Source organism: Tyto alba, unplaced genomic scaffold (assembly GCF_018691265.1).
Source record: "Tyto alba isolate M040663 unplaced genomic scaffold, T.alba_DEE_v4.0 Super-Scaffold_13, whole genome shotgun sequence".
Lineage (NCBI taxonomy): Eukaryota > Metazoa > Chordata > Aves > Strigiformes > Tytonidae > Tyto > Tyto alba.
In genome coordinates this window covers 23,653,686-23,678,299 of record NW_024881275.1, presented here as the reverse complement: position 1 = coordinate 23,678,299, position 24,614 = coordinate 23,653,686, and the positions used below count along the sequence as shown (strand labels likewise).

General features: G+C 40.4%; 1 protein-coding gene across 5 annotated transcripts in view; it reads right to left on the bottom strand.

The window, feature by feature from the left end:
• The window catches only part of MCC (MCC regulator of WNT signaling pathway), a 223,017-nt gene that overhangs the window by 78,345 nt on the left and 120,058 nt on the right, over positions 1-24,614 (bottom strand). Inside the window, exon 1 of one of the 5 annotated variants that reach the window (XM_032984091.2) lies at positions 19,761-19,912. The exons of the other annotated variants lie outside the window; for them this stretch is intronic. Within the exon in view, the coding sequence (XP_032839982.1) occupies positions 19,761-19,802 (42 nt within the window). The 5' untranslated portion in view covers positions 19,803-19,912. Of the gene's footprint in view, positions 1-19,760; positions 19,913-24,614 lie in introns of those variants that run through there. 5 annotated transcript variants of the gene reach the window in all.

Sequence of the window (24,614 nt, the reverse complement as noted above, 5' to 3'; positions counted from 1 at the left end):
GGAACAGGTAATCCAATGCTATTCCAGTGAGTAGGAGCAGGTTTAGAACATCTCAAAAAAAAAAAAAAAAAAAAAGATGTAATCATGGAAAAGATCTTCCTTTGAAAAATTAATCTGACAATTCACACTTTATGAATGGAGCATGGTGCTAATTTGTACTTCTGAGCATGCCTGAGGGCCAGACTAATGGCTCTACTTCTATTAAAACAGATGTTTACACCTTCATGGAAAAGAAAATTTTAGGCGACATGAGGAAAAAAAGCCTAAAAAATGACATCTAAAAGTAACCAAAAGAGACACACATCTGAAACTGAAGACTGCACAAAACAACTACACTTTGCAAAGTTTACTCTCTGGGGATTCTTAAGAACCTCAACTGTCCCAGTGCGGGCAGCCCACATGTCCACACCGAGAGCCTCTTTCCTGTCTTTTGTACCATGTATGAAGGCTCAGCCTTGCTTTTGCCTTCCAGAGGAGGAACCTGTTGCCACTTCCACTCCCAGTGCGGGAGAAAAGTACAAGTAATGAAGGGGATGGAAATGAGGTGGTGGGGAGACCCTGCTTGGGACAAAATACTGTCTTCATTTCAACTCAGTCTCAATACACTGCAACCACAGCCTTTCTTTAAGTAAAAATAAAAAACTGGTATTAATACACCATTATAAACTAGGGAGGGCTTAATATGTCCATACTAAAGAGGATTTGATCCCACTTCAGTGAACCCATTAGGCATTCCTAACCTCCTTACAATTATTCTCAATATAATTTAAGTAAGGCAAATTATCTCTTTGTTTTTATCACTGAATTGATGGAAAGAGGAAACAGACCTATTTTTTTCTCTCTCTCCTTCTGCCCCACACAACTGGAGAAAATTAACCAAAAAGGGAGAAAAACAGTGAGGTTCTGCGCTGGACCTTATCCCTTGTAAATCTCAGGATGCAAAAATCCTTCTCTCTGTTCTTCTCCAGCTTGCAAGGAAAACCGCTGATGTGACAGGCATACCATTCTTCCCTCAGGAAAGAAAGGAGTGAAAACCTAATCCCAAGAACACACCTCACTCAATCCTCTGCATTCAGCATTAAAGTGACCCACATTCTAGTGCTGAATAGAACAATGTCACAGATGGGGTGTAAATTCATCCACATCGACTTCTTTTCCAAGAGTCTCATCATTTTTCTTATCACTTTAATTTGCTCCTTCAACCTCAGTCTCTTCTGACTGAGAACAACTCACAATGTCCAAAACAGAGATCACCATTCAAGAGCCATTCAAAAATTATATATTACTTATTATGCTAATTTAATAATTTTAAAAAGCATCGCAGGGTTCTTGTGTTCTTTTCAAAACTTCTCAACCTGAAAATGACTTCTAATTTCCAAAGACAAGACTTTGGACTAGCAACAAAGCTGTACTTAGAGTGATGCAAGGACCTTTGTCTCCAGGATGACCAGCATGATCTGCTGTCACCACAAACTGAGAGAAACAAAAGTTGTATTGCCAAGTCAAAACAGTGATCCACCACATCCAGTATTCTGCTTCTGCCATATGCCAAAATCTGATCATTTAGCAAGGAAAAAAAAAAAAAAAAGCCCCACCAAATCCATCAGCTAACCCCCTAAATACTAGAATGTATTTGTCCAATTATTTGAAATTCATAGAATGAAAACATCTTCCCAGCTTTTCTTAGTTAGTTCATGCCCTCAAGTACTTCATTAGAACATCCATTATGTAGCTTCCAAAACTACAGCTCTAAAATGATTTCTAAAAGCAACTGAACAACTTTAGAACCCCCCGTTGTGGCAGCAAAATTCCCTGGATGAGCACGTGCTTAACAAAAAAAAAAAATTCAGTTTGGTTCTTAATTATTTCATCTTTCCAAAATTAGGCGCATCTCTGAGACCTTCACATTCTCCTCCATGCTTCTTTAACCTCAGACCACCAGCCATACCCTCTTCACAGGGCTTCTGGTGGCTGCCTCTCCCATGACCCCTTCCCCTGCAATAGCAGGTTACCAGATATGTGCTCTCCAGGGTGAGTGGAGAACAAGTGGAGAATGAGTTGAGATCTCCAGTGACCTCCCAGCTTACAAAACTAAGTAGTGTTTTTTTAAATATTTATAGCATATTATCTTTCTAAAAACAACACTCACACTGTATATGGTTTACCAAGGATCACCCACCTTTACACTCCAGGCTGTAAATCTCTGTGCTACGTGCCAAGGTCAGCATCTCACTACTGCAGGTCAATCCTTGGCACAAGCGACATTCCCCTGTGTCAGACTTGCCATTTTAGGCAGATCTCAGTTCTTTTGCCTAGCAATCTTTACCAGCCAACCAGTTCAAAACTGGATGTACAATTTCACCAATGGGAATTAACTTCTTCAAACTTAATACAAATCCCTAGGCAGGAAAATTACCTGTCCCACTGTAACTTCAGCTCTTGCAGGAAGCTTTGACAATTTCCGTCTAGCTCCATGCCAGAAACCTTTGTAAAAGTTCTCTTGGATTATTTCAGTCATAAGCAACGACCAGTGCATTCTGGCATTTCCAGACTTCTCAAGTCCTGCATCTTTCATTGCCTCTTCTTTCTTACTACCTAGTCAATACAGGAGGGAAAAGCTGACTGATTTTACTGAAAGCTTTGCGATGGCAAACTGCGGGAGACTTTGCATTACTTCCTGTTGAGTTTTCCCACTGCACTGCATGTTATTACTGGAAAAATAATTTTAACAAATTGGATTGAAAACAATCACTGTTGCAAAATGCAGCCCTGATAAGGCTCTGTGATGAACCAGCTTTAAAAATTAGTATGTTACAGAGAAAAGGTTCAAAACCAGTCACTACAATACTATTAGGGGAATTTGTTTGCAACTGAAAAAACTAAAAAAAGCACCTGCTTAGCTGTGTTTTAGTACATCAGTAACTAGTATCTGCTCTTTTCATATTTAGATAAACAACTAAGCCCAATTCTCAATGACAGCATCTTAAACAAAGAAAATTCTCCAGCACAATTTCTGAGTTCTATCCTAACTCCCTTCCTTCTAAAAAGAGTCCATAGGTCTATCTGAGGAAGTTCTTGCTCTCAATGGTATAACTCATTTGAAATAAATCTCTAATTGAAGAATTCTACTTAAAACCTCTTCCTCCTTCAGGAATAAGTCGGGAAAGAAATTTGCATTAGTGAAAACCACTAGGATTTTTTTTTTTTTGCAAGACCAAAGCAATGAGTCAAAGGATTGAGAAACTGAAAATGCCCTCCACCACCCTGTCATCCTCCCATTAGCCCCAGTTATTTGCATGTTCATATCTGGTGCTAACTATCAGAAAACTTTATGCAAGATTTCTGCATGATGCCTCAAACTCCCTCCTTAAGTCAACTACCTTTAGAAAGAAGCAGACAGCACAGAGATATACCATTTGTGAATCAGACTTTTTGACAGAAATTAAATTGCATTAATGTATTTTTCTTTCTGAGTCACTGTAAGACTTATATTTTAAGCAGTGGAACCTCCAGTGCACAAGCAAATGAAAAGGTCAAAACAAACAGTGATAAATGTTTATTATCAATTGCACTAGCACAGACAAGTCTGCATAGCTGGCACGCTTCAATCTGTTTACTGAATAGGAATTTTTGTAGATAGGTTCTTTAGTATTTCAATACTACCTGGACATATTCCATTCAGTAGAAATATTTTCTTTTGTGGCACACTGGACTAATAATCCAACACTGTATCTTTGCCTATAGCATTTTGTTCAAGTGGCTTCATACTTTTTCAGTCATTTATTCAGCAGGCTTCTCCAAACACAAAACCAAGCAGCTGTAAAATCTGCAGAGAATCAAGTGTCTGTAGCATGACAAAACCATACTAGAACATTTTAGTCAACTGGTGATAGCAATTTGTAAAGATAGCATCAAAAGTAATTCAAAGGTACAGGTAGCCAGTGATTACAAACCTAAAGCTAATCAAACTAAATGCCATTCTTGAATGTAATGGTTAGAATTTCAATCCAGTTCACAACTCTGCACAACTCATGAGTGGGAAAAGGTGTCTGGTAAATCCTCGTACAAGATTAAATCTGTGTCTCATAAACTCTCCCCCCCCCAATGAACTCAGTTTTGTTCTTCTGTATTGTAAGTTCAGATGCAGGGACTTGACAGTGTTAGTTCTTCAAGTGAAGATGCCTTCATTTTCTTTTCAACTGACATTTAAAAAAAAATAAAATCCCTTGTTTGTCAGGAAAAAGTGCATAACAATTTTCTTAAATGTCAAAAATTTCTGCAAATGGAAAAGCCATTTTCTAACCAGACTACTATATGTATTTTGGTTAAGATTACTCATTTAATATGACATTTTCCCTGCAATTTCTCTGAAAAATAATAAAAGCTAAGATTTAAATGTTTTAGAGGGTCCACTGGACAATTAATCTTCACAGGTATATACGCACACTCAAAACTTAATTGCACTTAAATGAAATTACAGATGCTTCTAATTAGCAAAGTTGAAAGCTTCAGTCAAACAAAAATTAAAAATAGCAATTGCTTTAACATTTTGAGATTAATTTACACAGTATTTCTACCATTACGTGCCTGCCTCTACTAAGCCCAAGCCAGGTTCACTCCTTATCTTGGACTCTGAATGCCAAATTTGACCCCATATTTCATCCATGCTATCTTATTAAATAAACAGGAGTTGCCTAGATATTTATGAGTTCAGAGCATGGTTCCATGGAAAGTGCACATCCCATGAGATTGCCATTCTCTCCTTGAGTGTAATTTTCTTTGCTTTAAATCATCAAATAATAACACAAAAAACATTACTAATTCTCTAAGGAAGTCAGGACAGCACAGGGAGTTACTTCTAAAGCATTTATTAAAATACATTTTTTATGTGTATATCATACAAATGCATGCCAACATATGCACATATACAAAAGAAAATCAGGGGGCACGACAAGACAAAATTTATAATTTAAAGGCATTGTATGTGTCACACATCCCATTTAACACTTCAAAATGTCTGCATCCTTTATATGACCACTTTCACTAACATACACAAGAGAAGACTCGCTGTGAACATAGCTCAAAGAGCTTTCACGCAGTAACTGGCACAGCTATAAATCTACATAAGGTTCAGGAAATAAATCCTGTGCTCTCTGCTGCTCATATAGGAACATTAATCTTAAGAGGAACACAATACAGTACCTCCTTATCGGTTTCAAGTAGGGCAAATATTTTACTCATGTTAATTGTCCTGACAGAAAAGGATCAACACTGCATTAATCCATTTAATATATGGCTTATTTTTCAACCCTGCACATTACATAAGCCCAAACATATGCTGATACCAAAGCTAAAGATATTCTGTGTTAATTCTTCATACAGCATGTTCCTCACTCATAGATCATTTTCATTTGTGTCTTTAGGTAGCATGCTCACGTAATTTGGTAGAATGAAAGTGGAAGTTACTTTTTATATATTCCATGGCTTCACCATTTGTATAACATGATACTTCACAATTCAGGTGAATAGTTACATTGCTGCATTATTTTATTTTTAATTTACATTCTCAAAAATATTTTCTGCAGGCTCTAAAATCCCAAGATATTAAAAAGTATTATCTTTAACATCATTTTAACAAGTAAACAGTAACCACTCCAATCTAACTGAAGAAACATCAGGGGGTAAAAATAGCATCGTATCTTTCCCATCTTAAAGCAAGTTTCCTTGTTCAAAAAGCATACTTAAGAAGTGCTGTGTCAGGCCAGACCACGCACTGACAGTCCAGCATCCTGCCTCTGAGAGCAGTGAATCACATAAATTGAAGAAAAAGCCTAAGAACTGGGCACACCTTTATAATGCTTCCCTGGTATTGCTTTGCACATTCTGCACCTCAAGGATAACTTTGGTCCCTTTTGATCTTCTTTCTATCACACATGAATTTGTAATGCTCTCTCAAAACATATACCCCTTTTCCTCCCTTACCATCCGAGGCTGACATGCCCTAATCTATTTAACAGAAGGTGCTCTTTCACTTTTGATCCTCCCTTTCACCTCTCTTTGGAGCACTCTGGTTTTACAGTTCTGGTGCCTGACATGTTACAGCCCTGTGGGACACTGCCTGGCTGCATGGTTGACAAGGCTAACTATTTTTTGCTGTCAGCAAACTAAATCTATGCATTTATTACATCACCGGCCTCTGCAATATTCACATTTGGGTCAGTCTAGCCCGTACATAAGAAATCCTCACGTTCTCAAGTACATCTCTGGGGTATATTCCATGGCTCTTTGTGCTGAGAAGTTTGAAGTTGGTGTCCCACCAGCTCCAGCTAACTGTAGCAATTGCAGCAAAAAATGTTTGTCTTTAGGAAAAAGCAGTGGGAAAGGCATCAGCAGTTTCCTCTCTGTGGAGTGGGCAGGCTGTGGCTTAAGCTAAAGCATTTCTGGGGCTTTAATAAGTATCCTCAGCCACATCAGTTCAAAATGCAGACAGCCATCTGCTGAAAGCTTTTGTATATGAATATTGGTAACAACTAGTTACGTAAATAAGAACACAAGACAGGTTGATGCACAGTACAGGTGTAGAAAGAGAAAGAAGCCAACTTCAGGTGACAACATCAGGGTATGTACCAGAGAAGACAATTACCCGAACTATTCATATACTACAGAGCTGTGGATAACTTGATTCCTGTGTTGTATTTTCATTAAAATTTTGACAACTGCCATCATCAAATTCATCAGTTCTCGTGAATCACTGCCACATAAGACCCAACATCCATCCTGAGCAACACTCCCTCACTTTCTAACAGAACCAGCTAGCTCTGCTAAACACGAGATTAACACATCTGTGTTGTTTTAATATCCAAGCTACACCTACCATGTCGACTTAATTTTAAGCCATGACATTCACACAGAGGTCAAGGACATGCAGGTGGTGGCATCTCCTCCTACAATTCCAGCCTGAACCCTCCTTCCTTCCTTCCCTCCTGTCTGTTACAATTTCTCCTCTCTCAGCAATCCAGGCCTAGGATAGTTTTCTATGTCCTTTTCTGGATTGTTTACTATCTTCCCTACATACCATTTGTCTCCTGTTTCTGCTCTTCACCAAAGCTGCCCGGCTCACCACTGCATCACCCCATGCAGCCTAGAGCCTGCTGTACAGCAGCTGCTTCCAATCAGCACTGTGGTCCCTCTGAGGAAGGAATTAGCCCCTCATTAACCCTCTCCCTCCTGCCGTTATGCACCAGTGCAGCTATTTACCTAACTGCAGTTAGCAATTAATACTGTCTCTGCAGGCACCGTTTTGCCTTTTTCAGCTGCAATGCTGAGTATGCAGTAGAAGAAGCACTCTCAGCTGCCACATATACCTAAGCCCCAGAGAACACAAAAATCTCAAAGGCTCTTTCTAGAAACTTAAGTTCATAAACAGGTATTTTAAAAGACTTTGTGACAAGGATCAGATTTACAACAGAAGGACTAATCTAAATGTGTTATCACTGAAAAAGAGCAGCAACATTAAGAAGTAACCTGTTCAGTTTCAGTTTGGTTTTGTTTTTTTAACCTGCTCAAAATTGTGGAATGCTTCATGATTTAACTTAGCTGAAATGCATTTAACTGTTAAATCATATGCCAGAATATTGTGGATTGAAAAACAAAGTTTTAAAACCCTGCTAAATCAGCCTTTTAGAAAAAGTGATAGTCATGGAAAACTAACATTAATTAAGCTGTCATTAATTCTTCAGAAGGATATTCTTACTCTGCAGTAAGAAGGTGCTTGTTCCTCCTTTTCCCAACCTCACCCCCCATATTTCTCAGTCTATTTTCAAGTAACATAAAAGCATTTTGTCTGTTCGATGAACCTACACAAGAAGATATTGCTGGATACCTTTCATATACAGCTATGCCTCAAGCGTCTCATCCAATTCTCAAAAGTTGAATTTGTAATGAGATGGACCCAGACTGAATTTTACACAAAACTATTATTAAAAAACAGCCAAGCTTGAAACAAGTTGCACAGCTCTCAATGAAGTACAAGCAGCAAAACTGGAAATGACTACCTGGGCAGAAGCAGCACCTGTTCAGTGTGTCTGCAAACCAAACCGTGATCAGCCAAATGCGCACATCCCTCCTCCAGCTCTCCCTGCACTCCCAGAACAATCACAGGACAGCATTCTGTGCTTGGTACAAGGCTTGCTGTCTTGGCCAACAGGCTTTCACCACTGCTTTCTTTTAACCTTCCTCTAATCCCGCCAGAGGCCCTATCGTTCCACGTTGCAGGAAATCTCATTGCAGAACCTGGGACTCATGGAGCAAGCTCTTGGCATCACACAACTGATTCTGAAACATACACTCAATTGTTTACTCAATTTCCCTAAGTGAACCTAAGATTATTCGGGACTCTCTCTTCTACTCATGCAGATGTTGAAATTTCTGAGGGCGTTAAGATTAGGAAGCAAACCAAAAGCAAGCCAACAGTCTCCTTCTGAAAAAAGAATCCTCACCTTGTGATCTCAGCTTAAGGCTCTGGCCACGGTTCAGTTTCAGTCATTGAGCAGATCTCAAAGCACTCCACAAATTGCTCTTGCAGTCTCAACAAATGAAAGGGTAAAAGAGCTACAGATGCCACTGCAAATTTGCTCTTAGTTCAGCCACACAGTGGCATACCTTCCTGACAACTTAGTTGCTGTAACATCACTCTAAGGCAATCTAATCATCAGGAATCCAAACATCCACTATAACAAAGTGGAAAAAATAAAATTGGATTTGACCTAGAAAAAGGGGGGAAGTAAGTAATTTTCTTCTCATGTTCTAAGGTTCCAGAACCAGAAAAGTCTGTGCCACTCTAAATAAAGACCTACTGATACACACTGTATGTATCTAGAGTAAAAAGGTGTCAACCTCTGTTAGGACACACTTTGTAAGAGCTATTTCTAAGGACTGGACTGAGATAGAAAGTTTATAAAAAACATACTCCACCAAATTTCCATAGTGGAGATAAAGCAAGCCTCAGTCCTATTGCTCCCTCCCCACTTCAAAGAAATTGTAATCACAAGTTTAATTGCATGTACAGTGTGGTTTAGTTGTCAAGGATATGTAAATTTTACTGCAATTTTTCATGTTCCTAACATACCATCGATATGTATCTGGTCAAATTTAAGTGCAGGTATTTCTTGAAGGAAGGGAGGTGAGGGGCAGAAAGGGAAGAAATGTTTCCTCAGATTGTATCCAGCAACCATATGACACTGTCAAATTTAACTTCTCAAATAACTCCAGTAGAGTATTTCTGTGGATTTAATCTGTAGCACTCTTCAATCCTGTTACTGAGATTTCCCATTTGTCCAGTCTCAACAGCAGAGAACCAGAGAAATTTATAATCTGCTTGTCTGAGCTCTGATCATGCAGTTCATAGACACAGAAAACCTTCACTGAAGCTCCATTTATGTATGCATTATGAGACTGAAACAGCCCCCCTGCACCAGCAGAACATTACACCGTCTCCTCAAGGTGCTATGGGTGAAAACTGGATTCGTATTACCTGGTTAAATCTTTTTGCTGAGGCCAGTTCCACTGCCTGGTGAAAGCACAAGATTCGAGACTTAAGTCTACAAGTGTGCAACATGTGGGATACCACAGAAGCCCGTATCTTCTCAATCTTCCCCCCTTTCCCTCATATAGGTAAGAATAAATGCCAGTTTGGGCTGCTGTGAGAAAACAGAGCAGGAATGTATTGTGACCAGCAGAGCTTTTTCTGAGTTACAGCGGTCCGGACTTTCCAGCGGTGACAGTGGCTATTGTATGTCCCTCCTCTCAGATAGAAGCAGCTGGCTGTGTAATTCAGGGCTGTCCACCAGTCATACTCTGGAATTGCCAATTCTGCATTCTCTTCCTTTTCGTAGAAAGATACAGCAACAGCAACTCAGCTTCCTTATCAGTCTGTGTACAAGCACCTAGGGAGACATTCAGCTGTAGGGCTTACGCATGCTTCCCCTGCAGTCACCCCGCTTTTCAACCAAAGGTTGTGAGGGCAGACTGTGTGGACTTGGTCTGCAAATGGTGCTGTGAATTAAACCATCCTGCTCCTGATTAATATAACCAAGTTCTCTGAAATTTAAGTTAGCTGCTTTTCTTTGAGTAAGGACATTAAGGGCTTTGCTTTTCTAATTAATAACAAATGTTACATTACATTACAGAATCAGAAAATAAGACAGAGATCTGGAAAAGCATTCGAGGACAGTATAAACCAGATGGCTCTAGGCAAGAACATTACATTTAAACATAAACATATTTCTGCATAACTCAAGCACATTTTTGCAGCGTTACCAGCTTAACAGTTCCAGTGTTATCCCATATCCCAGTACTATATACTCCGGGAGATACAAATGCTGCATAATCAGCCAAGGGAGAATTTGGGTTTGTTTTACATCTTCAGCTATGTGAATATCAATGGACTGATTTGAACTGCCAACAAAAATTATGGAAACTGTGAGAATCAACCACTCAGTCTACTCATCCCACTCCTCAGCCACAGGCAGAATACATGCAGATGGTAAGGCCCCAGCCCTCTGAAATCCCAGCAGGCCTTACACATTGTAGCTTAATTTCTATCTGAGCTGATTTTGGGTTTCTAATCCTTACACATGGGACAACGCTGTTTCTTCCATGAGTCTGAAACATCCACTTTGAAACTAATACATCCTCCTCCTCCACACTACCTCACAGATCATGGGAAGACTGGAGACTCTTCTAGTGTGACGGAATTACACTATGGTCTTTCAAACAATTTGAAAAAATTATTACATGGGCAGAGATTTAAGAAGAAAGTCCTTAATCACCCCTCACTCAAGTCTCTCAGCTTGGTAAAATCAAAATAGCATCAGGGCATTTAACTGATGCAGTTTACATGTTACACCAAAAAAAAATCCAACAACAAACCAGACAACACACCATGCCCCTACCTCCCCAAAACTACAACAACAAAAAATCCCAGACAATTTCAAATTCTTGGAGTCCAAGCCATTTACTCTGACCTTCCAAATAACTGTGACAATAGCATTACATCTAGAAACTCCCACACAACATTTAAAGACAGAGTTGGGAGACTCATTATGGTCAACTCTTCTGAATTAAAGACTGCAAACACCACATGCTACTGGTTAAAGATCCTAGGGATTTCCTAAACTGAGTCAGACAGTAATATTAATAATACTTTAAAATCTTTGAGTGAGAAGTACCATATAAACACTTCACAGAAGTGGGAAATGATATTTCCCTCCATAGACAAGAATAAATGAGATTGCTTTTCTTTTGCAAACATTTGACAGGCAATGGCAGACTTGGCACTGGAAGCCAGGTGTTTCATTTCCCAGACCAGTGCTCTAATCATTCAACCATCTTGGCCCCCAATGAATCTTAGGAATATATTTTGGCAGGTGCAACAGTGTTAACACTACTTACTATCCTATTCTACTGTGCATGAATTATACACTACAATATTGATATAGAAATGGTTAGTTCTTAGAATCTAATAAAACTCTAAAGCAAATCTTTTTTTTTTTTTTTTTTTTTTTTTTTAAATAAAAAGTGAGGTGACATTGCCATGTTTCTGGTAAGAAATTACAGATTTTTTAGATGAGGACAATGGGAATTAGCAAGCTTGTTTTGAAATTGTAATTGAGAAGAAACACTTCATTCACATAAAACCACAAATGCACCAGCAATTTTAGCTGTCTGAAGAAAAACATCAAGGGAATGAAAGAAAAATCTTTATTGTACTACAATGAATATGGAAATGGGAAATGAGGGGTTTTTTCACTGTAGACATTAAAATTTGGTAACACTTTTTTGGAAATTCTGCAGTAGGAATTAAAGTCAAGATACTTCAATCTGTCTTTGCTGAACAGAGAAACAAGAAGAGCTTACGCAGCCACCGCCCCCATACCAGAAACAAACAAAAAAGGCTTTCTAGATCATCATCCTATACCTTAAAATATTTGAATGCAGCAACTACAACACAGAGAAAAAAGTAAACTAAAAAGGAACAAAGATATACACAAGCGACACTGAGCACTAGTGTCCAGAACAGAGTATGTAAAAGAGGCTGGACATTATATATAGTACAGAAAGCAGGACCTCAGATGGAAATTGATAATAGATCATAATAATAGATATAGCTTAAGTTATTTCCAACTCGATCACAGTTCATGGAAGCCCTGCGGATGTTTCAGAACACCCTGTTTTCTTTTATAAATTAATCACAGTAGTGTGCTCTGTTGTCAGACATCATGGAAATACAGGACCAGCTGAGAGAGTTCTTGCCTTCATTTTAAAAGATGAACAAATTAGTTCTTGACAAAGCACCTATCGGTAGATAAAAATGTATCTGTCCGTTTACATGAGAGGTATGTTTGGAAATACAACTTGGATTTTAAAAGACCTATGAAACTAGAGCTAATCCAACATACTCAGTGTTAAACAGGGAAGCAAATACTGAGACACCAACAGTCTGAAACATCGGCAGTGGTATAAGGCTGATGAACAGTACAGAACTGTGGAATGATTCACATGGGACAGTAGCTCTCTACCCAAATCTGCTCACAGGAGATTGCTCCAGACTTTTGGTACCGTTGGGTCTTGAAAACCTCCATGGATGGAGACTGCACAGCCCCTCTGAGTAATCAAGTTCCCTTGCCTGACTGTGCTCACCGGGAAAAATTTTTCCCATATATTCAGTTAAGTCTCATTTCAATTTATGCATATTGTCTATGCACCTTCCCATTGTGCACCTCAGAAGGAGCCTGACTCCCTCACCATAACCACCCTGCAAGCACAGAGGGCTTCTCTTATATCAACTTGAAGTCATGCTTTCTACAGACTGAACAAGCCCAGTTTCCTCACTCTTTCCTCCCACAGCAAGTGCTCCAGTCCCTGATCATCCTGGTAGCCCTCCTCATGAGGAATGACTCATTTTTCTGGTACTGATGGGCCCCAAACTGAATGCATAGCCATAATGGGCATATAAAATAATGGATCTAGAGTACAAAGCATGATGGTTTTAAAAACACAATGGCCTGCAACAGCCAAGCAAGCAATCTCTGAGGTCTTTGACACAGCTAGTGTTCTACGACACCTTTAAATATTGTCCTTGCATTTAGTCCTCTTAATCTCTTTAAAACATAAAAGTATATGTAAAAACAAAAAAAATGAGAAAAAGCCGGTTAAAAAATGGAAGTACAGAAATATTCTCTCCCTAAAAGCCTTAAAAAAATACAACTTACATTTAGAAGAAAGAAAATTTACCAGCATGACTAGATTTATACCAACAAATCTTGATTACAGTATTACTACCTCTTGTGCACAAGTGAATAGCTTCTCTTGCAATCCATCTCTGGTCAGAATAAAAGAATTGTGCCTGAATTCTTTAGAAGAGCCATACTTGTCGTAAATGAGCACCGCTGCGGGAAAGCATGCAAATGCATTAACTGGATAGCCTAGTATAGTTTTGATTGGCACTCGTCTAATCTTGCAGTAGGTTGGTGTTATTCCTGGCTCGCGACAGAAGGCGCCCTCGGAATGCCTGCCCTCCCGATTCTCCCCCCACCCCGCAGCGCCGGCCGGGGGCTCGGCTGCCAGAGGGGCTCAGCCCACCACGGCGCTGCGCAGCGCTGAGAGACCCAGTGAGCTCCCCAGTGAGGGAACCCGTACCACCTACCGCACCTTCATCCTCCCCCTTCTTCCAGACATGCTCCGAAGACTAACTTCATTTCAGTACGTGATTACAGCAAGAGCAATGACAAAGAGGGCAAATGAGTAAGTAGCATCAGGAAGTAACTAAGTCCAGGAATTTGGTTTTTAAGCCTACCGCAGTTTAAGAGTGAAAAGATGCGATAATCCAGCCTGTTAAAATGAACTTTCAAAAACCTAAGTGAGATGTTCTGTAACTCACCGAGACACAGAAAAACTACTCTGTGCCTGAGGAGGAGACTTCCAACAATCGTCTAAAAATAGCTTTTAAAAAATGAGTGAGTTCACTTCCAAATGAGCGATTCTGACTTTGCTGCCTTCACATGCTGGCTGTAATCCAACTCGGCAAGAAAGGGGCTTGCCTCTGCAGGTCTGACTAACGTACAGCTAATTTCAGAGAGAAGCAACTTGGAAAATCATCAAATACCAATCTGTTCTTTATTCTATAATGGTCAGAACACAAAATGACTTATGGGTAGAGCACACAGGGGTCATGTGCACTGTAGCTTTTCAGAACTCATCTGAAATGAGTTTTACCACATCTAAAGGTTCCTTGTATTGGAGTGAACACTGACAAAAGGCCACGGCCATAAAACTTCTTCCAGATTCTTTACAATTAAACCTCTGGTTTTTATGGAAATTCTAACGGAAGTAAAAACTGGACAAAAACGAAAGCAGGTCTATCAAATCACAGAGGAAGCCAAGCAAACTCTGCTTAACAAGCACACCCAGGAGATTCTGTGACCATGGACCTTGGTTCTTAGTCAAGAGCATGGGACTAGCCTGCAACAGTGAAACAAGTCCCAGCATTAAGGAGGCAAATGCTGTCTCCATGGTCAGAGAATGGCATCTCTTTCTCCTTCTGAAAAGTTTCAACCGAACAGAACAAGACTCTCAGCTGAGGTACTTCCAGGAAATACCTATTTTCTTAGTCCTCGTGACCACCCTCCACGAGTCACTAGGAAACTCAGTGGGTCACAGCTGCGCTGAGTTTCTTGTTATCATCCTCTCTTCAATGTGTACCTCCAGCTTCATAAATCCCTACAGATTTATGCTGCTACTTCCTACCCGCATTGTGTTTCCAATCTGTCACATCGTACTGACTACCTGCGCCTTCTGTTCACATCCCATATAAAGAACGTATCAATGATCTCTGTCTTTGCCTGATCTCCATCTCCCTTGGAGTGGGAAAGCTAGCACCATTGTTTCGGCAACACTCATCAGTGAGACAGAGGGGCTAATTCTGCTTCCTTCACAGTGAGATTCTTCCTGAAGCTTGTAATTTCTTCCTCTCCAGCACCTTCCTCTATCGTTAAAGATCTGCTTTGTGCTTTAGTCACCTTGATTGTTCCCATAATTCCTCCAGAATACCTAAAACAGCATGTAAAAATGTTGTTGTCTTCCCATCCCAGCCTGTACCACCTCTCAAAACATCTCTGCTGTCTCTGTGGTGAATTTTTTCATCATCACAGGCGTTTTATTCAGGTTATAGAGTTCCATGGGGAAAGGCTCACTTTTGCCTGGTTTTTGAACTACTAAAGCCATCCCCTAGAGGATGAAAAAAAGCTGTCAAGGTAAGCAGGACTGTGACAGATTTCCCCAAATTTAAATCTGAAAATTAACGGTGCAAAAATAAATATGGTGTACCCAAATTCTGAAAAGCAGAACGGCAACCCTAGTGAGAAATGAGCAAGTCTGCTACTGGGCTGTGCTCTTTCTCAGCCTTTAGATGTTTGTTTATGCTTCCCAGGGCATCCTGTCCATAGGAAGGTGAAATTTATCCTCTCTTTGAGTGACAGACTGTGTGAACAACTGGTCCGGGGGTGTAAATAAAAGACAGTCAGAGACAGCATGTGAGCAAGCAAGAGTGTCAAGACGTGCACATCGGTCTCTCCAGGCACACACAGGCCGGTGTCTCAGGAACAGCTGTAAAGCATGCAATGAGTTCAAACAAGGAAGAGGAAGAATGCATAAGAGGAAGGCCTGTGGACATGGCTGAACATTCAGATCACACATACTAGCTCTCATTGTTCACTTTGCTATAGTGTTACACAATGACAAAGGGACGGGAAAGGAGGACTCTAATAGCAGCAATAATGTGTCTATTTTGGCTGGAAATAGAGGATTTACCACACTGGATCAGAAAGCAACCTGTCTGAGGTGCCTTTAGTATTGATTAAAATCCTGCATTTCAGAGAAAACAATGACTATAAATTTTATGTAGTTAATTAAATATCCTGCATGGAAGATCAAAATTATTCCTTATTCCATACTGTACTTGGGATGAGGTAATCTGTATCACATCATCTTCTAATATTGAGGATTAGACAATGTACTGGTAAAAATAAAAACACCTGAGTCCTGTCTATGCAACAGCTGCCCTTGAGATAGCAACGAAGGAAGTGAATAATGCGTTTGAACTTCTGTCACTGTTGATGCAGGGCGAACTGACTTAGTAATAGAGTGGTAAATGGTGAATGTGACTTCCCTAAATCCAGAGTGGCAAAGGGCACTGCATCCATCATACCTCTCATTCTTACTCAAAGTTTGGAAAGACCTTCCTTTAACAGGAGGAGAAGGAACACAGCAGAAAGACACATGGTGGTTTCCTCTCTGGGTGTGACCTTTTGGTGTATAGTGATTCATACCTGATGGATACAGTGCTAACTTAAACCAGCCCAAGCACCTTCAAAAGGAAGTGGGGAAAAAAGAAAACAAACAAACAAGGTCAGACACTTTGAAAGGCCTTCACCAACAAAACAGTAAGCTAGGCATAAAACAAAGCAAGAATTGTTCACAGTGTTACTGAGACGATGCCAAAGGGCACAGACAATACAGCGAAAGGGAAGGCTGCTGTACATCTTTCTCTTATCATAACTGCTAACGAGCCTTCAAACTTGAGAATCAGGCTGGGGGAAAAAAAAAAGTAAATTTTAAAGCATAAGTATCTTTCAAAAATAAAAGATTCTCTGGATTTCCCAAGAGCACGTTTTGGAACCAGCTCTCTCCCAACTTCCTCAGCAACAGGAAAGTAGCTAAGACACACAGAAGTGAACAGAGGATCCTGTACTCTAATGCTTTCTGCCTTGTCTCAGCCTCCCAAAGCAAGTAACAACTACTGAACAACGCAGAGGTTTGCAGCATTCTTCAGAAGTGCTGGCCAACTCAAATTGAAAACTGAGGTTCAGAAGCAATCCTGGATGTAGTACAGGCACATTCATTACTCTTAACACACAGATGGAAGGAAGGAGTGTAATGGACTGCTCTTTTCTACCTTCTTTATTGTGGACTTGGTAACAAGAACTTTTCCTCTTTGAGCAAACTGTGTACAATTCCTCCCCTTCCTACACCTGCTCGAGTTCTCGGGAGCTTTATGGCTGCCACAGGAGCACTAAATTAGAGAGGGTTCCAGAAGTCTTCACCAGTGCCCTTTGTGCCCTTTGTCCTAAGACCGAAATAAAGCAAATGCATGACAGGCTGGTGGGGCTTACCTGTACTAGCACACACATGAGCTGACTGGTGAGGTTTGCTTTGTTTTCTAGTAAAATAATCTACTGTATGCAAAGATATGGAAGCAGGCTAAGGCTGTAATAATAGCTGTTATACAATGATTGAGATTAAAAGGGAAATGCTTACTGAAAAAAAAAAAAGTTTTGTGTCAGAAAACTTTATTACCATTATTTGTTGCAACAGACCATTTTGCGTGGGCCCTGCCACACACAGAAAACACCAATGTAGTCTGGTCCAAAAGAGTTTATGCTCTAGATAAGAATGCGCAGAAATTAAGTTTCCCTGAAATACAGTATATTCAGCTGTGTGGTCTAAATGCTAATGATTACTGTAATTAAGTATTATCTTTTATTTTTTATTTGTCTCTAGCTCTTCTGTACTGCCAGGTAGGTTCACATCAAAACACCATTTACAATCTACCGGTATTGGGCGTCACAATAAATGTACTGATGTGAATTAAAAGGACTGATGACTGAAAACAAGTCTATTCTTGCAGCTGACCTCTGCCATGTTTCCAGCTGGCAATGCAAGTATAATGCCAATCAAAATGTAATTGTATAAATTTTTTATACTCACGTAAAATTTGGTAAAAAGCCATTTTGCTATACTGTCCGTATTCATTGCAATTGGTACTTTAACGCAAGTGCAGGCAGAATTTGTTAAATAATTTATTTAAAAAAAAAAAATTAGTTAAAGACTTCAAGATGCTGTATTTATTTCTACGACGTAACTGCTGCAAACACTTTCTGAACTTTTTATATAAAATAAGCTTGTTAATTGTTTCTCTTGTATTATTTGTGGGGATGGAGGTGATTAAAAGCTATGGAGAAGCTTTTGGAACAAAGGAAAGAATAAATTTACTATGACATGAGGTTTTGTTTGATATATTTTTTATAAACACAAAGTTTCCCTGTAACTCTCTAGATCCTTCACTACTTAACTTTCCTCATCAGCCAAAATTCTTTCTCATTTTTAAAGTTTCTATGGTCAGCTTAGTCATGTAATTCATCTCACCTGTGTGTCCAGTATGTGATCTTCCATTCTTTTGATGGAACTCCCATTCCCAACACCTCACACATCTGAACTCTTTATATTCAAGCCGCTTAACTGCCACACAGCACCACCAGCATTTCCTCTCCATGTAACCTTCATCTATTTCTGAAATACAGGGTAGCAGTCTCAGCGCACAACTGAGAGAATTTATGATTTGTAAAGACTGCTCCCAATCCTTTCGGAGATACACAGAGAGCTAGTTAATCATTCCCACATTCACACAAACATAAAGGTATTTACACTGCAGAAAAAAATCAGAATCACGTTTTAAGTTGCTGCTCCTCCCAGTTAAGCTCACACAGGAGTTAAACATGCAGGATGGAAACATTTATTATCCAAAGGCTAACGCTCTTATGTTCAAATTTAGATTTTAAAAAGTTATGTCTTGTTCACGCAGGCTGGCACCTGTCCGAGGCCCACCTAGGTACTTGCCCTGCTATAAAGCAGAGCAAAAAAAGCTTCGGTCGCGAAGAAGGCGGGGCGGGAGGGGGAGCCTAGAAAACGCACGCAGCCACCAACCCTCCGCCTTACCCGGGTCTCGCCCTCAGCGCTGCAGCGGGCGCACCCGGCCGGTGCCACGGGCCGTCCGGCCGCAGGGGGCTTCTCGCACAAAAGCGAGCCGTCGGCCCACAGCAGCCCCCCCGGGATCCCCTCCGCTCGCTTCCCCCTCCCTGCCCCCACCTCCTGCCCCGCCTCTCCCGCCCTGCCCCCAGCCCGGCCGCCCCCCCCCCCCCCCTCCCCGCACCGCCCCACGGGGAAGCGCCGGGGCCGGGGCCGGGGCCGGGGCCGGGCGGTGCCTGCAGCACCACGTCTGAGCCCCGGCAAGTTGTGGGAGGAAGAGCGGGGAACGCCGGCGGGGGGATATAAAGACGCCGTCGCGTTCTGCCCTCGTGTCTACAGAGCTGCTGCACGGCACGAGGACTGCCCCGTCCTGCTTTTGGAAGGAGGGGGGAAAAAAAAAAAAAAAAAAAAAAAAAAAAAAAATCAATGCATAAACTCACCTAGAACGCACGGCTTGTTGCGTCTTGCTTGTTTCCCCCCGGGGGGTGCTGCTGGCTGCGGGCTCCCTGGGGTCCCCGAGGCGAAGCGGCGGCAGCACCCCCGCCCCCAGCCCCCCCCGGCGGCCCCCCCGGCACAACCCACGCACCGCCGGCAGTCCCGGCGGCCGCGCGCTGCCGCTGCGAAGCCCTTCTCGTTTACGAGCGTGTGCACGTACGTGTATACATACTTGGGAGAGGAAGGGGCGAGAGCTACGTGCCCCGGGAAGAGAGGAGTGGCCAGTCCGGCCGCTGGTCCCGCGGGAGCCCCCCGGGTGAGTGCCGTGCTCCCCGAGCAGCAGGAAAGTTGCCTTCCTCACACGGGACGAAACCCTTCTCCCGCTCTACCCCCTCAGGGTACAGACCTCAGGCCGCCCTGTGTGCCCTGCGTGAACACCCATCGAGGCATCTCTCACCAAGTACCTTCAAGCACGTAAATCCAATACCGGGGGAGGCACTTTGCATAATTCAGCATGTTTGGCCGTTCTTTTCTCTCAGTACCTTCCGCACGGCCCTCCGTATTCTGCAGACACTTATTTCGGCTTCGTTTGCAATTTGTGCAGAATGTCTCAGAACGCAGCAGAATACCGATTATTTGAGGGAATTTCTGTTTTCCTGTTTCTTTATGAAACCTCCTTATCCACATGAACAGGAAACCTTGTGGTAATCAGCCTCCTCCCTTTTGTTAAAAACACTGATGCTGACTGCCTGGGAAGCAAAAACAAATCCATCCTGAGTTCAAAGGCATTTCTGCATTCCAGTTGTTTCTCTGACAATGCTATGTTACAGAGCAGCCAATTTCATTTCCGATACCAAAGCAGCAAACTGCTCTTAACCACCCCCCACACACACATACACAACAAACAAAGCTTCTTGTATCTGCTGAAGAACCCTTACCTTAATAAACTGCTTACTTGTCCCATTTGCAGTGAACAGAGTATCTTAGGTCTAACAAACTGCAATTTTTTTAATCAGTGCAGCTTAATGAAGCATTAGCTCCTTTCACACCCTCAGTCTCTGCAGCATAGGAAAAAGCTTCAGCCCTCCCTCTGAGTCGATCCCCCTGCTTGCAGTCGGTATATGATGAACATGTGACAGCCGGACTTCTCCACTGAGACTCATATCAATAAGAGCTTTCAGGAGGACCCAAACCACTGATTACTTCATGTCTCAATGGTACTTTGCAGACCTTATCTAGAGGCTGGAGAGCATTGCCTTTGCATATCACATTTCCAGATTTGGAAAATATCTATTTACAGGTGCTCACATTTGTAGTAAATTCCCAAGTAACAAACCTACAATAATGAGCATGCATGTACAACAACAGAGGACAAAACACTCTAAAGTTCAACATAAGGTTAGAAGTCACAGGTTAGAAATTAAAGAATGGGAAACTATTATTTTAATCTAAAGACATGCATATTCATATGTTTTTGCAGAGCTAAATATCGCCTTGACAAAACAGCACTACATTATTTAATAAGGCAGATCAAAACATGATTTTTCCATTCAAGGAGCATCCAGAAAGTACTATAAGACGTGTAAAAGCACACAGGAAGATAGTCTCTTTTTCTGTGAAGTATCTGGGTTCTTAAATCTGTAGCTGTTATGATTAATGAAAAAATAAGAAAGCATGCGAACATGACATACACAAGATGGTCCTAAAGTTAATCAGAAGACCAGTAAAATGAGCATATGTCATTGTCAATACTCAACTTACAAATGCCACCATGCTGAAATCCATTCCAAATAAAGTTCTGGGTACCAGATCCTAACAACACAGCCAACTTCAGTACATCACAGCATAGACTGTCATTACTATCCACATATGATCTCTTATATTTGAAAACTCACATGCTATTTGCCACTGCTGCTTGCCAGCGTTTGTCTAGAAAGGCAACGAACCAGCGGTCAGACTGGTATTTTTGTCTCTTTCCCTATGGCTTAGTACAAAAACACTACAAAGTGCTTTCGTATGGAAGGAAGCCACTCTAAGAGAGTCATTTGCAAGAGAATGCCCGCCTCTTGCACAAATCATCACACAAAAAAAATCTGTATTAATTGGAACTACATGGCTGGATGATAAATTTCATCACAAGTTTGGTTTGAATATGAATGACCTGAATCCCCTAATTACATAGTCTCACACATAGGGAGTTAAACACTGCAATACATTAATACTTTTGTATAAATACATGAACAGTTTTGTATAGATACATGTTCCTGTTATAAGCAATGATATGGAAACCTGATTAAATTAAAAATTAAATTTTGTTAATTACTTAAAGATCAGCGACATATTTAAACAAAATTTAATTCTTTGACAATGTTTCCAAGTAATGGCTGTTAGCTGTCTTAAATGACATGGAGCTTCCTCCGACAGACTGTTTTTGGAGCTCCTTACCCTCCAGGTGAATGGCCCTGGTAGTCATTCTAGGTTTATCTCTCCAAGTCACTGTCTCTGTATACACTCCACAACAGTCCACCTTGCAAGCTTTACCATTACAGGATTACATAAATAAATAAATACCATGTTATCCATGTAGTCCTGCTGTTCTGCTATGCCAGTATTGAGTGCACAGGTATCTCCAGTCCACTCTTCATAGAAATTTCTCTGTAACTGCTCGCTTCCAAAGCTGTTTCAGACTCTGCCCCTGCCAAGTGCCATACCACCACTGAGTTCTGCATTTGTGATGCATGCCAAGTTGCGCTTCCAATTTCCTTCCTCATAACTGATACCAGAATGCCTCTGCTACCCTGAGGAACTCTTCTGGGTTCATCATCAAATTTCAGTATTTTAAAAGGTGGTTTAGATGACGTGCAACTTCTCAGGATTTATTTGCTTCACACACTTGCATGCTCAAAAGCTTCCTTCTGGATATTTTTTTTTCCCCTTTGTGCTATAAATAAATAATACACAAACCAACTGAAATCAGCCGAATAAAGTTGCTTAAAGTGCTTCCTAGTAGTTAAAGTGAAAAACTCTCTCTGATATCCTCATTAAAACGTATCCTTAAAAACACAAGGTTCTGACCAGCACACTGACATCATCAAAGAACTTTAATAAAACTGTTATGAAATAATCAGAGCAGAGATAGGTGCTTCTGCCAATGGTTTATGCCACCAGGAACAACTAATTCGCATACTATCAGAATGAACTTCTGAAGGAGAATGGTAAAAACTTCACATTTATAGTACAATGAAGCAGCCAAAGCCAATGAGCGCACAAGTGTGTGGGTTATGGCAGACCAGCCTCTGAAGCACTCACATTTGGAAAATATTTGACATGAGACACAGACAGGCATCCTGCCAACCAGTAATGATAACCCTAAAAGCTGTAAGTAGCTATAACCACCTCCCCACTTACCCAAAATATATCTGTTTACAGCTAACAAAGAAGTAAAATCATAATACCAGAGTAATGCCTGGCCACCTTGCAGAAATGGTAAACTCAAAAATAATCTCTGGTAGCAAATCCTCCTTTTTTTTTTTTTTTTTTTTTTTTTTTTTTTTTTACTTTCAGCTTTTAAACCTTCTTCCTGTTCTTCTAAAGGGAAACTGGATTTTTAAAAAGTTTTTTTTTTTTAATCATTACTTTTTAAATCTGTATTTCTGTTTCAGAGAAACTAAATCAATATCCAGCCAAACCACACCAAATATCCAGCCAAACCATATAAACAAAACCAGCAAGGGGTGTCAGAGAAAATACAATAAAAGCAACAGCTCTATACACAAATTTCCTTTGGATAGGTTGCAACATATTCCTCAGACAATAATCGGAAAGATGTGCTGTTGTACCAAAAGGCTGTGTTATGCCCAGTGCTCCTGAATTACATTGGAACAGTTAGCAGTTTCATCTGACCTATTTATATTCCCTCTTTTAATGGGCATAGCTGATTCCAGAGAAGAGCTATGCAGACCATCTGTCAGAAAGACATTTAAAAAATGTTTGGAACATATCAAAGATAAGAGTGAGTGCAGTATTTATTCATCTGTCCATTAAAAATAAGCCTTCTCAGTAATTTTTTTAATGAGCTTTGTTGAGTAAAATTTATATACCATCTCAAATGTAGTATTTGTTTGACTGAGGAAAACACTGACTCATCATCCTATCCCAGACCCTACAAAAAAGGAGGGAAATGTACTGCTACCAGCAAACTAATTAATATTACATGACAATCACTCTACCCGTTGTAACTCTACCATTTGAATTACGCCAAATAAAACTAAGTATTACAGATCAACTGGGGCTGGGCAGTAAGTGCACAGAGTAGTGCTGACTGAAATGTATTAAAATGGGAGCAGTCCACTGACATGCATCCCAGTCTTGTCCTTCTTTGAAAATTATGTCTTCCCTTCTTCTAAAAGCAATGTGCCTGGCAAAACAATTTCCGGGAAGCAACGAACTCGGGGAGAGGAGTGCTTTATATCTAACAAACACGGCAGACAGCGCTACAGAAACATTAACCAGTTCAATATGACCAACAGATTTCAATCTGCAGAACTAAAAATTAACTCATACTTATTTATGTGAAAAAAAAATTTCTTAAAAAAGAAGAAAAAAATCAGCAACTTTGTCAACCATTAGTTTCATGTTTTGTATTTTTATATATGTACATTTATCTAGCAGCTTTTATGTATTTCATGCATACAAACTCTGTCTAAAAACCAGGTGCGTGAAAAACTAGCCTTACCTCTCTCTCAGTAATTCTCATGCAAACAGGGTTAAACTTTAGCTACTCAGGCCTTCAGATTTGGCCTAAAATTGCATGCAGAGGTAAATTAATTCTTGTAACCAGCATTTGTAAAAATAAAGGGAGAGATGAAGATTTACCAGAACAAGTATAGCGCTGCTTACACATATCTGAACTGCAAAAAGGCATTATTTTCAAGAATACCAAATACTTCCAATCAAGCCCATCTTTTGGCCAATCCTGACTTGTACTCTGAAATCCCTATGAAGGAAACAAACTAAATGTTCATTTGAACACAGCCAACATCATACAAAAGGCTTTCAAGAAACAGCAGTTTACTGCAAGCTGACCCATTTACTTTGTCCTTAATTCCGCATTAAGAACACAATAATATATAGTAAAAACAAGTTATATGTTATAATATACGTAACATACACAATACATAATAATAACATAATTCTACATAACACACAATTCTGCATCGTGTGTTTTTATTATTCCTGTTTCTAAAGCTGAGTGAAGTGCTGCCTTAGTTTTAAACAGGTTCTATCGATTTTAGCTTAAGTTAGTCAAGAATACCTGA